The sequence below is a fragment of the Lampris incognitus genome, chromosome 10, assembly GCF_029633865.1.
Source record: "Lampris incognitus isolate fLamInc1 chromosome 10, fLamInc1.hap2, whole genome shotgun sequence".
NCBI classification, from domain to species: Eukaryota; Metazoa; Chordata; class Actinopteri; order Lampriformes; family Lampridae; genus Lampris; species Lampris incognitus.
Genome location: NC_079220.1, coordinates 27,430,577 through 27,444,824, shown reverse-complemented (window position 1 = coordinate 27,444,824; position 14,248 = coordinate 27,430,577). Strand labels below are relative to the sequence as shown.

The following is a 14,248-nucleotide window of genomic DNA, read 5'->3' as shown; positions in this document are numbered from 1 at the left end:
TTTCATGAGCCACATGTATAATTTAAACTGCTGGCTATCTCCATGGGTAACAAGAGTCAGGCTTGGACACACTGGGTCAGAGGGTCAGGCTTGGACACACACACGCACACGTGCACACACAAACCCACATTTACATTCACAACCACATTTGCAGAGGTCCAACCACATTTACATGGTGGTTGGACCTCTGGGATAGCTCATTAATTTGGCATCTCCCCATCTTGGGCTTTTTGCTTGCTGAAGAAAGGCTTTTTGACTGTTGACTGTTTTGGTTTTCTCACAATCTAATCTATCCAGTTGGAGAACAAACTGTTTGTACGGTACACCCATCCTCCCGCCCCCCCCCTACAAAAGACTTGAAAGGTCCCTCCTCTGCCACTGAAAAGCATTTAACTCATCAGTCCCATCCAACACCTCCTCTAGTAACCATGGCAGCGCATGGAGCAGAGATAAAGGGAAACAAGGCCTGACTGCATCTCTTACATGTTCTTTTGTTGTCTGTTTTATGTCCTCTGTTTTCATGTCTTGATTCTGATCTGTGCCTGCCTTCATAAAGACAATCTGAATCTTACAGAATCTTTCATTATAATTCTTAAGAGGATACAATGGCCCAAATGTGTCATAAAAACCTGTATGAACCCGTGTGTTTATGACGGGCATAGCATTCAAATGAAGATCAGATAAACGACAAATCCAATGCTTAACACGGACGACATGTGGAGATCTGCACCGTCTCATAAAAAATGTTACAATATGAACTGGCAAACGGCTCTGTACAAAGGAAACCTATTTTGTTTCTCTCTTATGATCATCACACATAAGCTGATATCAGAAGGTACTGCACATGACATTGAGTGAACTGCCCCTCTCTTTCTGCCCAACCTGTCAGTGCTAAGTATCACATCCAATAATGCCATAAAATAAATCATGTCTCCATTTAAAAGACACGGCATGCACATGCATCTCAAGCCGGGAATGCAGATATAATGTGATGCCATGTGAAAGGACATCTCACCTGCATCTTGCGCAGCTGGGATAGCTGCTTGCGCAGGTCAGTGGCATTCTGCTGTAGGTCATGCAGGTGGAGTTGCATCTGTAGGTGGCTGACGCTGTTTGCCTGGCTGGTGCAGGAGGGGGGTGGTGGCATCAGAGCCAGAGGGGCCGATGGTGTCAGGGCTGCCAATCACAGAAGTGGGAAATAGGAGTCACCGGAGGGTCGCGGGTTAAACAAACAAGTTAATTTGTTGGGCTGAATCCAAATTTAATTTGCAGCTAGCCAGCTGCAATTATTTATTGTACAAATGCATATTTAACACATGTACACATCTACACTCACACATGCTCCTGGACACACACACACACACACACACACACACACACACACACACACACACACACACAAACACACAAAATAAATCTGAGACGCATACACAGTAACTCTTTGCAAAACATGAATGCAGAAAGCCATACCCACAAACCCATAGGAATATACTGGAAATGCACTATATGGTGAAAAGTATGTGGATACCCCTTCTAATTAGCAGGTTGGGCCATTTCATCCACACCCATTGCTAACAGTTGCATAAAATCAAACATGCAACCATGCAATCTCCGTAGACAAACATTGGCAGTAGAGTGGGTCATACCGAAGGGCTCAGTGACTTTCAACATGGCTCCATCATAGGATGCCACCCAGTGTTTCCCCTGGGGTTTTTTTCAGGCCTGGTGGTACGCCCCGAAAAATCATCAAACAGATAAGGCACGGGATGGCATATTGGTGCAGTCGGCTTAAGTCAGATGGTGCAGCATGTGGCCTTTAATTTATATTTGCGTTCAAATTTTTGTTCGCTCGGTATATATTCAAGACTTAAGACGAAGTGGTCACAAGGAGAGGATGACTTAATGAGCTGCATTTATTGCATAAAATGTTTATATAAATAAATAAATATGAAAGTAAATAATATATATAAGAGAATTAATAAAAATAAAATGTCGCATAAAAATAAGCTGTGTCACTTACGACCTTTGCAAAACAATTAGCACATCATGAACACAGCGCATGATTTATTGCTGCACTTTATCTTCCTTGGCTTGGAGAAAAATTTCATCATGGCATCATGATATGGAAATTTTTCGGAGAAACATTTTCAAGAAAAACGTGAACATATTTGGTTGTCTGTTCCCCACGTTAAAGCTTTTTCTCTTTTTAGGCAGCGCCATGCTCACGTTAGCTAACATGCATCCCATATGCTCACGTTCTTGCTACGCAGTAATTTAAAGGGACTGTGATAGCAGTGACATTTGCATCGCGTCGAGCGTTTCCCAAGCAACGACACAGAGGTTGACTCATCTTTCAGAACAGCAGTGCACAGAGGCTCCCAAACATAAATGATTATTGATTTCCAAATGAATGGCTATTTGGCGTTATTTTTGGCATTTTTTTTTTTTGGCCTGGCTGGGGTTCTCGGCCTGGCGTCCTGTCAGGCTTGTACAATTAAAGGGGAAACATTTGCCAACAACTCAGTCGGTCAAATTTCTGCCCTGCTAGATCTGCCTCGGTCAACTGTAAGTCTGTTATTGTGAAGTGGAAATGTCTTGGAGCGACAACAGCTCAACCATGAAGTGGTAGGCCACACAAGACCACAGAATGCGACCTCCAAGTGCTAAAGGGCATAGCGTGTAAAAATCGTTTCTTTGGTTCCAACACTCACTACCAAGCCCCAAACTGCCTTTGGAAGCAACATCAATATGAGAACTATTCGTCGCTTCATGAAATGGATTTTTATGGCCGAGCAGCCGCACAAAAACCTAAGATCACCATGCACAATGCCAAGTGTCGGCTGGAGTTGTATAAAGCATGCTATTGGACTCTGGAGCAGCGGAAATACGTTCTCTGGAGTGGGAGTGATGAATAACGCTTCACTATCTGGAAGTCTGATGGACCAATCTGGGTTTGGCGGATGCCAGGAGAACGCTGCCTGCCAGAATGTATAGTGCAGGCTGTAAAGTTTGGTGGAGGAGGAATGATGGTCTGGGGCTGTTTTTCATGGTTTGGGCTAGGTTGCTTAGTTCCAGTGAAGGGAAATCTTAATGCTACAGCATAAAATGACAGTCTAGACTATTGTGTGCTTTCAACGTTGCGGCAACAGTGTGGGGAAGGCCCTTTCCTGTTTCAGCCTGACGATGCATTCACGCGCAAAGCGAGGCCCATAAAGACATGGTTTGCTGAGTTTGGCCTGCACAGAGCCCTGACCTCAACCCCATCCAACACCTTTGGGATGAATTGGAACACCAACTGTGAACAGAGATGGGCACAAATACATCAGAAAGTATCTCGTTACAAGATACAAATACTTGCCCATCAAATGTGTCAAAATAAAATACAAAATACTCGTATGAGAAAATGTATTTAATTAAAATAAAAGTAATTTGTCATTTGAAAATACAAAAACACATTCTATACAAACGGATATCACATTTTAGGCAATTAGTAGCCTCAGTATTGGTCTGAGCTTAACCCCCTTACATTGAAAAGATGAGCTCTGCTAATTTCCCCACATCATAGATTTGAAGTAGCAAACAAGATATCTTGGAGGTGGGAGGCTGCGGATTCAAGGGCACATGCTGGGTGGTTTCTGTCAGTCAAAGCGACCATTGACTGAGTGAGTGAACAGCCAGTTGAAATACAACTGGGAGAACTGAATAGTCAGGCCACAGTGATGCACTAGTTCTTTCAGAAGACAGTTAGACTGGGCGTTTAGCAGATGCCTTTTTCAAGAGTGATAAATATAAGTGCAGTGGAGTAAGTAACTTTCTGAGATCTCCAACTTTAAAAGCAACCAACTGAACGAGTGCAAACGACATAATAGTACAGTACAAAATAGTAGAAGAGAAAGAGAAGCACCCCCTTCCCCCCAATGCCAACAACAACCTAAAAAAAAGAGTATACTCCGTTGTGTAACCCCTGACACTGCAGTTCTTCCATTTCCGCTTAAGTTGTTTTTCAGCACAACTAATATCTAACAATTTTTTTATAATTCAGTTTTAGTTGTTTTTCAGCACAACTAATTTCTCCATCAGTTCAGCTGTTAATCGCCTTCTGTGAGGGTGGTAAACCATGCCTGCAAAGGAGAAGAGATGCTCAACTCGTGCCGATGATGGCAAAGATCTCACAAAGAGTAGCTTGATCAGTGGATATGAATCGAGCGAGGAAAGGTCCTTTCTGGGGTCCTCCAGAGAGTGAAGGGTCTCCAGCTCTGCTTTGCTGTGGCTGCCCAACTGGCTCTCAGTTCCTGTTGTTGTGATTGGAAACAGTAGAGGCAAACAAGGTTGTTATGAATTTATATTAAATTCAAGGATTTTCCATCCATCCATCCATCCATCCATCCATCCATCCATCCATCCATCCATCCATCCATCCATCCATCCATTATCTTAACCGCTTATCCTGCTCCCAGGGTCGCGGGGATGCTGGAGCCTATTCCAGCAGACATTGGGTGGCAGGCGGGGAGACACCCTGGACAGGCCGCCAGGCCATCACAGGGTTGACACACCCACACACATTCATACATAGGGACAATTTATAGTATGGTTGATTCACCTGACTTCCATGTCTTTGGACTGTGGGAGGAAATCGGAGCCCCCGGACGAAACCCATGCAGACATGGGGAGAACATGCAAACTCCACACAGAGGATGACTAGGGATGACCCACCAAGGTTGGACTACCCCGGGGCTCAAACCCAGGACCTTCTTGCTGTGAGGCGACCACGCTAACCACTGTGCCGCCATGAAACTAGCTACTCACTGGGGCAATTGGCCAAACACATTTGAGGAGAAAAAAAATAATTAAACTAGCTACTCATTTTTTTCTCCCTTTTTCTCCTCAATTGTATTTGGCCAATTGCCCCACTCTTCCAAGCCATCCCAGTCGCTGCTCCACCCCCTCTGCCAAGCTGGGGAGGGCTGCAGACTACCACATGTCTCCTCCGATACATGTGGAGTCGCCAGTCACTTCTTTTCACCTGACAGTGAGGAGTTTCCCCCAGGGGAACATAGCGCATGGGAGGATCACACTATTCCCCCCAGTTCCCCCTCCCCCCTGAACAGCTGCCCCGACCGACCAGAGGCACTAGTGCAGGGATCAGGACACATACCCACATCTGGCTTCCCACCCGCAGACACGGCCAGTTGTGTCTGTAGGGATGCCTGACCAAGCTGGAGGTAACACGGGGATTCGAACCGGTGATCCCCATGTTGGTAGGCAATGGAATTGACCGCTACACTACCTAGATGCCCCCTCATTTATTTTTTAATTGATGAATATTCATTTTTGTTTATTAATTCATGAGATTGCAGTTTAACCTTAAGACACTGAAGTGAGAGTAGTTTACCCGTACCCTCGTCAGAGAGAATGAAGAAATCATCTTCATTCTCTTCAGCGTCGTTTGATGAGGCAGTCTCACTTTCTGACCCAAGGTCAAACTCTTCAGCTGAGTGCAGAAACAGGTGATATATCCTCTTCTCAGCAGCTAGTTTGGTAGGCAACCACCTCATCGTGAAAAATGGGTGGGTTGCTGTAGCCAGGATGGTTTCATTGACATCAATCTTCAGCTGTACGAAGCTACTGAACCTTTTCTCAAAGCCAGCTATGATGGCATGCAAGATATGTGAGCAGTACCTCAGGTTTGAAGCTTGTAGGTCATGTAGTTTAGCCTGAACAGCAAAGAGGGTAGGGTAGGTATGAGCTCACCATAGTAGCATGAGGTCTGACCTTGAAGGCAGTCAACTGCAATGGCAATGGGCTTGAGGACTCTGCAGTATTCCTCAAGGACATGAAACTCTGCCTCTTTGAACGGTGGGAGTTGCAAAGCAGGCATGATCTCAGGAAGCTTCTCTCGAAAAAATGTCAACAGTCGTAAAAAGAATTTCACCTACAAATGCAGGGTGCCTTCAGTTGCTGGTTAGTCAAGTTATTGAGTATTTCCACATATTTTGGCATGCCAGAAGCATTCCATAAGGCTGAATACTGCCATGGATGAATGATTTAGCCTGGAGAGAGTTGAATTGTCTTTAATTGCTCTTTCGGCATCAGTGGTTGAAACCAAACTCAGTGTGTGACCTGACATGAGGTGGTAGAATGATAGCACACTCTTACGCTTCTTTTCCCTCTGGATCTATTATTACAAATGAAAGATCCTGTTCCTGCTCATCTGTCTCATCCTGTTCATCTGAAACGACTGTGATATTGAACTCTTGAAATGCTTTTGAGAAGTTTGATGCATTGTCAGTTACAGTAGCCACAATAGTGTCAGTTGTGAGTCCATATTCTGAATTGATTTCCTCCAGTAGTGCTGCAATGCGACTGTAGGTATGTAGACTGGGAAAATGTCTGCAAGCAAGAGCAGCCGATTCACTTCCAGCATATCTGTTTCTATCCAATGTACAGTGACTCCCATATAACTTGCTTTTTTAGTTGACCAGATATCTGCAGTGGTGCAAACATTTTGTACGCACTTAAGTCTCTCCTTCAAATTTGCTGTTTTATTATTGAAATCTTCATCGATTCTTCTCCCAAGTTCCTCCTGGACATAACTTCAGCACCTTGGCAAAGTCCCTGTACCAAGTCTATAAATTCTTTGTGCTCAACAGTGGCCAACCGGTATATGCCTTTAGTGCACACAAAGGATGTGACAAGAGAGTCACTTATTTTGCCACTGGACCACATTCAAAGAGAGTAGTTTGTTTGTATGAGGTCCTGTTTTTTTGTTGGTTTGTTTTTTTTCCCCTACTGGCAAATTCCTTTTTGTGGTATTTAAATTCCTTTATTTTGTCAGGGTGCCTTTGTTTGAAGTGGGATTTAAAATTTGATGTTGCTGCATGAGAGCCACATATTGTGACCTTTTTGTTAGTGCACAGCTGACACTCAGCCTCTATCTTTCAGTTCGGGATCTGCTTCACTATTTGGAAGTATTTCCCATCCAGCATTGCACATTTGAGCATTGGTGTGGCTGCTTCTTCAGCGGATGATGGGCCATCCTGGCTAGGCTCTTATGGCTCATTGCCAGTCATCCCCTGAGAAGACTGACTTCTACCTAAAGAAAAATTGATTAAAGATACCATTAAATTGATTAGACCTACCAGTTGCAACTTAAAACCAAAAGCATTCAAAAAACATTAACAACTCACATAATAGACAGTAAAACGCAGTCATTTATGTGTTACTTAAGCGCTCAATTCACTCTGAATTGTATTAATTCTCTATAATCCATATTGTAAAATGTTTTGTACAAAAAGATGAACAACATTTAGCTTTAGAGTAAAGAGCAGAATGAAAGATTTTTAATTGATATATGACTTGCTTTCTTAAAATCTATGATTTTTTTTTTTACCTGAGTATTAACCTGACCATCCCCTGGCATAGCAAACACTGTAAAATGTTATCCTTATCCTCACGGAACTGTGAGGGCTATTTCCCTGGCAACTATTAAGAATGGCCACTATAAAACGGCTAAATGTAGCTATGCTAGAAATTAATTTTGTCCTGAGTTACAGAAGTGGCTAACAATTAATCTAGCTAATGAAACTTCCCATATGATGACTAACCACAAGATGCCACTGTTCCAGGCTGCCTGAGCATGTCTGTGACATTAGCTGGTATGCTAACGTTACTAGCTAGTAAGTATATTTGCCAGTTCTAGAGCACATGTGTTTGCTAACTACTCTTTTCTTCTATTGTATTTTAGAGTCATTCAGAAAGCTAGCCTTAGAATGCACTATCTGATCATATTTTGATTACATACCTTTATCTTAGGGGAAATTTTCACCAAACACCAAAGCAGCTTCTTTCCTCAAGCTGCTGGTCACAAGGAACACAAATGAAATATCGTAGTTCACAATGAGTGCGGTGCTGGACCCGACAGGACATGTCACGTGATTCACTTGCATTTAGCCAGACTGTGATTAGGCTAATTGTTGTAGGTTTTTTTTCTTCTACAGTTAAAACCTGGGGATAAAAATTTGTCTTTTTTGAGAATAAAATTACATATTGAATAATGCATTTGAAGTATTTCAAATATACAAATACAAGCTCTTAAAGTATTTTGATACAAATTACATCTTATTTTTTTTTGTCCAGCAAAATTCAAATTACAAAAATACTCAAAAGTAATTAACTACTTCTTTTAAATACATTTGATTTAATCCGACTGTGAACCAGACCTTTTCCCCCGTATCAGTGCCCCACCTCTCAAAGGCTCTTGTGACTAAATGGGAATGAATCCCTGCAGCCATGTTCCAAAATCTAGTGGAGAACCTTCCCAGAAGAGCTGAGGCTATTATAGTAGCAACAGTGGACCAACTCCATATTCATGCCCAATGGTTTTGGAACGAGATGTTCAACAAGAACATATAGGTGTGATGTTTGGGTGTTCATATACTTTTGACCATGTTGCATATGTGCTCCTGTTATTACTGATCCACTGAGAGATGCAATTATTCTCTAATTCAGTGGTGTGACACACAAGGAGATAACCAACTGTGATTATCTCACCATGGGGCTTTGTGATTATGGCCAATGACCCCCCAACCACCAACCACCACGTATACACACATATACTGTACACATACAAATACCCCACCCCAGCACATACATAATTCATTCTGGGGTGCCCGGTTACTGACAGGACATCCTTCTGAATTTCACAAATGCAAAACAAAGCAGAAATTCAGAAGGGGAGACAGAAAAAGAGACAGGACAAAAGAGAAACAATTCTTCGGGAAACCAGCTGGGAGGAGTCACAGTGGAGGATATAGACGCTGGCCAGGGCTGTGAAAGAAGACACCACGTACACATATATATAGGAGAGCAAAGCAGGAGCTGACAGATTGGAGAAGGTAAAGGGTGAGAGAGTAGGAGAGGGCAACTACCTTTCTGCTTTAGCCGTCCAGCTGAAATATAGAAACAGTGAACCAGTTACCGGATATTTACAAGAGGAGAGGGAGCATGAGAGAGCGTGTGTCAGAATGAGACAGACAGAGTAAAGGAGAGTGAGAGATGGAGTGTGAGAAAGAGAACAGAGATGGGAAATCATCAAAGCTCACACCAGGGCTGTGCGATATGATGATATATATCTTATGACGATAGAACATGTCTATCGTTTCATATTAAGCTCTATCGTTTATTTCATTGTGTCGCAAGTCACACTCTTCACGCGATATTTTTCGTCATTTGGACGACCCTTTCCTCTCTTTGCACAGCATGGATGCAGGCAAGAAATTTGCATGTAGGCAAGCAAACATGGAGGACAGTGAAAGTAACGCAGAACGAGGTAATTCTGAACAGAGAGACTCTGACCAGCCAGGACCAAACGAGGAGCTTGTACTTACAAGAGGGGCTACTTCTATCTTATGGACGTGGTTTGGGTATGAAAAGTTCAATACGGACCAGAAAACCATACTTTACAAAATACGCTGCACGCTGGTCCCCACAACAGACTCAAACATCACTAGCCACCACTACGCAAGAATCTTGTCAAACAGTACAGAGTCTCCAGATGAGAGCCGCAAAAGCAGTCGAGTGCTCAAAACAAACCCCAGACATTAATATTTTAGATTTTGTTACATGTGTAATTGAAAATTTGCACAAAGGTTCTAAATAAAAGGAGAAAACTAATCAAATATGAGTAAGTACATTTTATTTGTCGAGCATATAATTCAAAATGTAATAAGAGGCCTTCCCATGTGGTCATTTTATATAAACTATTTCCATCCACCCATCCATTATCCAAATCACTTATCCTCCTCCGAGGGTCGCAGGGATGCTGGAGCCTATCCCAGCAGTCACTGGGTGGCAGGCAGGTGAATTTACAGAAAATGTGCTATATTGTGATATGTATAGTTATCGTGAATGACCTATATCGTGATATGAGATTTTGGTCATATCACACAGCCCTAGTTCACATGTTCACAGGATGAGGACCCCAGGAAACCTTGATTGAACACAGCAGAGGAAATTGCTCAGTCGGAGGCTTGGCACTGTCTGCTTAGACACTCATGTCCTTGATATATAATAGAAACGGTAGGAGAAACAGAAAGATATAGCTATGAGAGGGGCAAAAGAAATAAAAGAAAATGACTGACAGAGAGAAATAGATACATATGGAGAAATGGATAGGGAAAGTATGTACGTAGGTGTTGAAAAAAAACTTTGAGAGAAAAGAAAAAAAAATCAATGACCTATGCTGATTCTATGAATGGATGATGGAAGTGACTCAGTGACAGGCCGTGTGCATTAAGATGGCAGCCCTCTGGATTGAAATGAGAGCAACACGCATCCAACAAACTTCATCTTTGACAATTATTCATTTGCTCTATGGGTCAAAATAGAGGGCTGTAACCTTTAGTCCATGCCACACCATTCCATTTTTTTAATCTGCCCACACCTGTTTTAGATTATAGGAAATAGTTTTATATCATAGAAAATAGAGTGTGACAGTAAGCCAGACAGAAAATGTATGCTTTGCAAAAAAGTACTGCATACTGATTCTTTTGTAAGAGAAGCATTTTCTAAAGTTGAGATGAATTCAAAAGGTTTGCAAAATGTCAAACACTTTATATGTGTGGAGCCACTGCAGAATAGGAAAGTGGGGTTTCATGCTATGAAGACAACAAAAGGTCCAGGAAACTAGATTGAAACTGGTATAATCCCTTGAAGTGAAACTGGAGTGTGTTGTTAATATTTCTTGCAACTTTTTGACACAATTTTAACAATTAACTTGCAATATAACACGATATTATCATGGCCTGGAGTTTTTGCTGGCATTTTCTATTAACCCGTAGCACTTGTGGACTATTTAACTGATTCATTTCATTATGCACTTTAGAGTAACTTGTGTATCTCTCCATTAAGGGGCTTGTATGGCATGTGTCAGTGCTGCAGAGACAGAGCTCTCAATGATCAGTTCAGCTTTAGCTTTTTAGAAAAGCCGTATTTCTGCTGGTGGACGACACCGAAATCCTCCATCTGTAAATGTGTGCAACAAATATTCACCATGGTGGCTACTGCTACACACAGGAAATGTAATCAATTTTAGCAAATATCTTTATTTTAGGGTGGCATGTTGGCGTAGTGGTTATTGCGGTCGCCTCACAGCAAAAAGGTCTTGGGTTCGAGTCCTGGGGTAGTCCAACCTTGGGGGTCGTCCCAGGTCATCTTCTGTGTGGAGTTTGCATGTTCTCCCCGTGTCTGCGTGGGTGTCCTCCGGGTGCTCCGGTTTCCTCCCACAGTCCAAAGACATGTAGGTCAGATGAATCAGCCGTACTAAATTGTCCCTAGGTGTGAATGTGTGTGTGTGTGTGTGTGTGTGTGTGTGTGTGTGTGTGTGTGTGTGTGTGTGTGTGTGTGTGTGTGTGTGTGTGTCAGCCCTGTGATGGCCTGGCGGCCTGTCCAGGGTGTCTCCCCGCCTGCCGCCCAATGACTGCTGGGATAGACTCCAGCATCCCCATGACCCTGAGTAAGGAGGAGCGGTTTGGATAATGAATGAATGAATGTAAATAGTGTGTTCTCGTGTGCAGTGAGGGAATGTGCAGTGTCTCAGTGCCATTTTCACAAGACAAGAGTGACAACAGCAGGCTGAAAGAGAGAGGGCATGGTGATTTTAAATATTACTGACACAATGATTTCACTGGTTTTTGGGTCAAAGTGGCGTGGCGTGGTCCCTGGCAAAATCCCACCCACTGAAAACCTCAAGTTTAGATGAGGGGAAGGCAAGAAAATCTCTGCACCAAGGCCTTTCTGCATTTTGTTTTTGCAAGATTCTTTTTTTTTTTTTTACACATTTTTTGGTCATTTGTGAAAACACAAATGTATTACAAAACCACTCCAGTAAATGATTCAGAGCTCAGTTTCCTGGACTTTATAAAGACAACAACAATAAAGGACTGCACTATTACAGGTCAAGTATCACCAGAGAAAATTCAGTTATACTAGTTGTTAGTTGTTCGTTGTTAGCGAATGGCCAGAGAGTCAGTGCAGGAGTCAAGTTTGGGAACACATTGGTCTTCCATGGACATTTTGGAATGAGTATGAGAGTCATACATAAGTGGAGTGTTCTAACTGTTACAGCTAATGTTACTCTTTATGGACATGATGCAACATGCACAAGAAATGCTTTTTAATATCAGCAGTGTTTGAGGCAGTGACCCCCCTCCCCCCAAAAAAAAAGAAAAGAAAAATATAGGGTTCACAGTTAGTAGGGCCATGCATAGAGAGAAGAAAAAAGAAATAGTAAGAGAGTTGGTAAGTGGCGTAGGGATAGAGTGCCACCTGTGTAGGGTTAGTGGCAGCTGTTTGACAGTAGGCTAATGAACAGCAGTGGGGCCATGGCTACAACTGTGGTGCTGTACTCACTTCCAGTGGCGGAGCCGTCACTGTTGGTTTCAGTCTTCTCGCTGGAAGAGAAAGGTAAGGGCCGTGAGAACTCCGTCCCTTGGTCTGGAGGGCAGCCCGCCATCATGCAGAGACGCAGCAGGCCACATCTGAGGATCAACGGCCACAGGGCAAGGCAATTACAGTGCTAACGCTAACAGCTCTACTACTTCACAATGCACCCTGTCCACTGAGGGTTAGCATCTTCAACTTTTTAAATGGATCCTCAGTGTTAAGACTTCACTGCGTTCATGTTGGATTAGCATGATTAACACCATTATGTGGAATTGACAGACTGCAGTTATACTGAAAAGCAAGCTTACAGGTCTTACTGTATCAATGCCTTGCAGCTAATGTTTATTGCTCCGTACTCGTGCTGTGCTCGCACAAATTAATGTGCCACTTCACCGCTATGGAGCTGTTAATGGTTGTGATAATAGCCTGCTGCCTGTTCCTGACAATAATACCACCTGTCTGGATAGCAGCTGTGAGTTTTGGGTGAACTAATGCGGTATAATTGAGTGCCTTACGTGCTGTCGCTGTCAGGTGCCCTGGTCAGCACACTCTGCACCAGGCCGGTCAGACTGGCTATCTGCTTCTCCATGGCTTCCATTCGTTCCAGACGATGATCTCTGAAACAGAATCATGTCCGAGTGGCATCAAAGTCAGGGCATGGACTATCTGAGCAAGATTGTCACAGTGGTGCCATTTAAACACTGATGTCGTTAACTTTTAAAGGGTCCTGAAACACTAAAATAACACATAAATAACACTAAAAAATGATGAGGCGTTAACTGCTATCTGGCTGATGTTTGAGGGAGCAGGTAATAATGTGCATAAACTCTGCAAAGAAGTGCATCCGTTGAAATGCTAGTGTTTCAGGCACTAAATTGCTGTTTTCTTTTTTTGGGGGGCGGTGTTGAAAATCAAAAGTAGGTGAATGTCATAATTGGTTTCATCACCCTTTAGTAACATAATGGTGGTAATACCAAGCCATTCACCACTATGATTGTCCTTCCTTCTTGTGCTTTGCAAAAATTCAGCATCATAATGACTCTCAATGTTTAAAAATAGTTTTGCCCAACACGAGGATCACTGGTTGGAATCCCTGTGTTACCTCCGGCTTGGTCGGGCGTCCCTACAGACACAATTGGCCATGTCTGCGGGTGGGAACCCGGATGTGCGTATGTGTCCAGGTCGCTGCACTAGCGGCTCCTCTGGTCAGTTGGGGCACCTGCTCGGGAGGGAGGGGGAACTGGGGAGAATAGCGTGATCTTCCCATGCGCTACGTCCCCCTGGTGAAACTCCTCACTCTCAGGTGAAAAGAAGCGGCTGGCGACTCAACATGTATCAGAGGAGACATGTGGTAGTCTGCAGCCCTCCCCAGATCAGCAGAGGGGGTGGAGCAGCGACCGGGACGGCTCGGAGAGCAGGGTGTTTGGGCAGTTACAATTGGGGAGAAAAGGGGTGGAGGGGGGAATCAACATTTTTATATATATATATATATATATATATATATATATATATATATATATATATATATATATTAAACCCAATGTTATGAACGTTATGTTGTAATTTGGTAGAAGCAGGCGACATCACTTGGTTGAACATTAATTCCAACTCTTGTACCCTGTTGTCAATTAGTGATCAGCACCTTAGGCGTTTTGTTGAGTGTGTTTTTTCATTTAACTTGGTCACAAAGCTTAAGTGTTAGATTAATAATATGAGCTTTTATTTTGCAATAACAAAATAGCGATATTACAGCGTTAAATTTAAGCTGATGTTGCTCTAATCCTTTATGCCAATCGCCATACTGCCA

The 14,248-nt window shown here is 43.0% G+C and overlaps 1 protein-coding gene across 1 annotated transcript in view; it reads right to left on the bottom strand.

The window, feature by feature from the left end:
* The window catches only part of srcin1a (SRC kinase signaling inhibitor 1a), a 94,812-nt gene that overhangs the window by 32,494 nt on the left and 48,070 nt on the right, over positions 1-14,248 (bottom strand). The window contains exons 6-9 of the mRNA XM_056288380.1: positions 12,957-13,058; positions 12,409-12,536; positions 8,928-8,948; positions 1,016-1,176 (exon numbers count right to left, since the gene is read on the bottom strand). Coding sequence (XP_056144355.1) covers positions 1,016-1,176; positions 8,928-8,948; positions 12,409-12,536; positions 12,957-13,058 — 412 coding nt within the window. The remainder of the gene's footprint in view (positions 1-1,015; positions 1,177-8,927; positions 8,949-12,408; positions 12,537-12,956; positions 13,059-14,248) is intronic.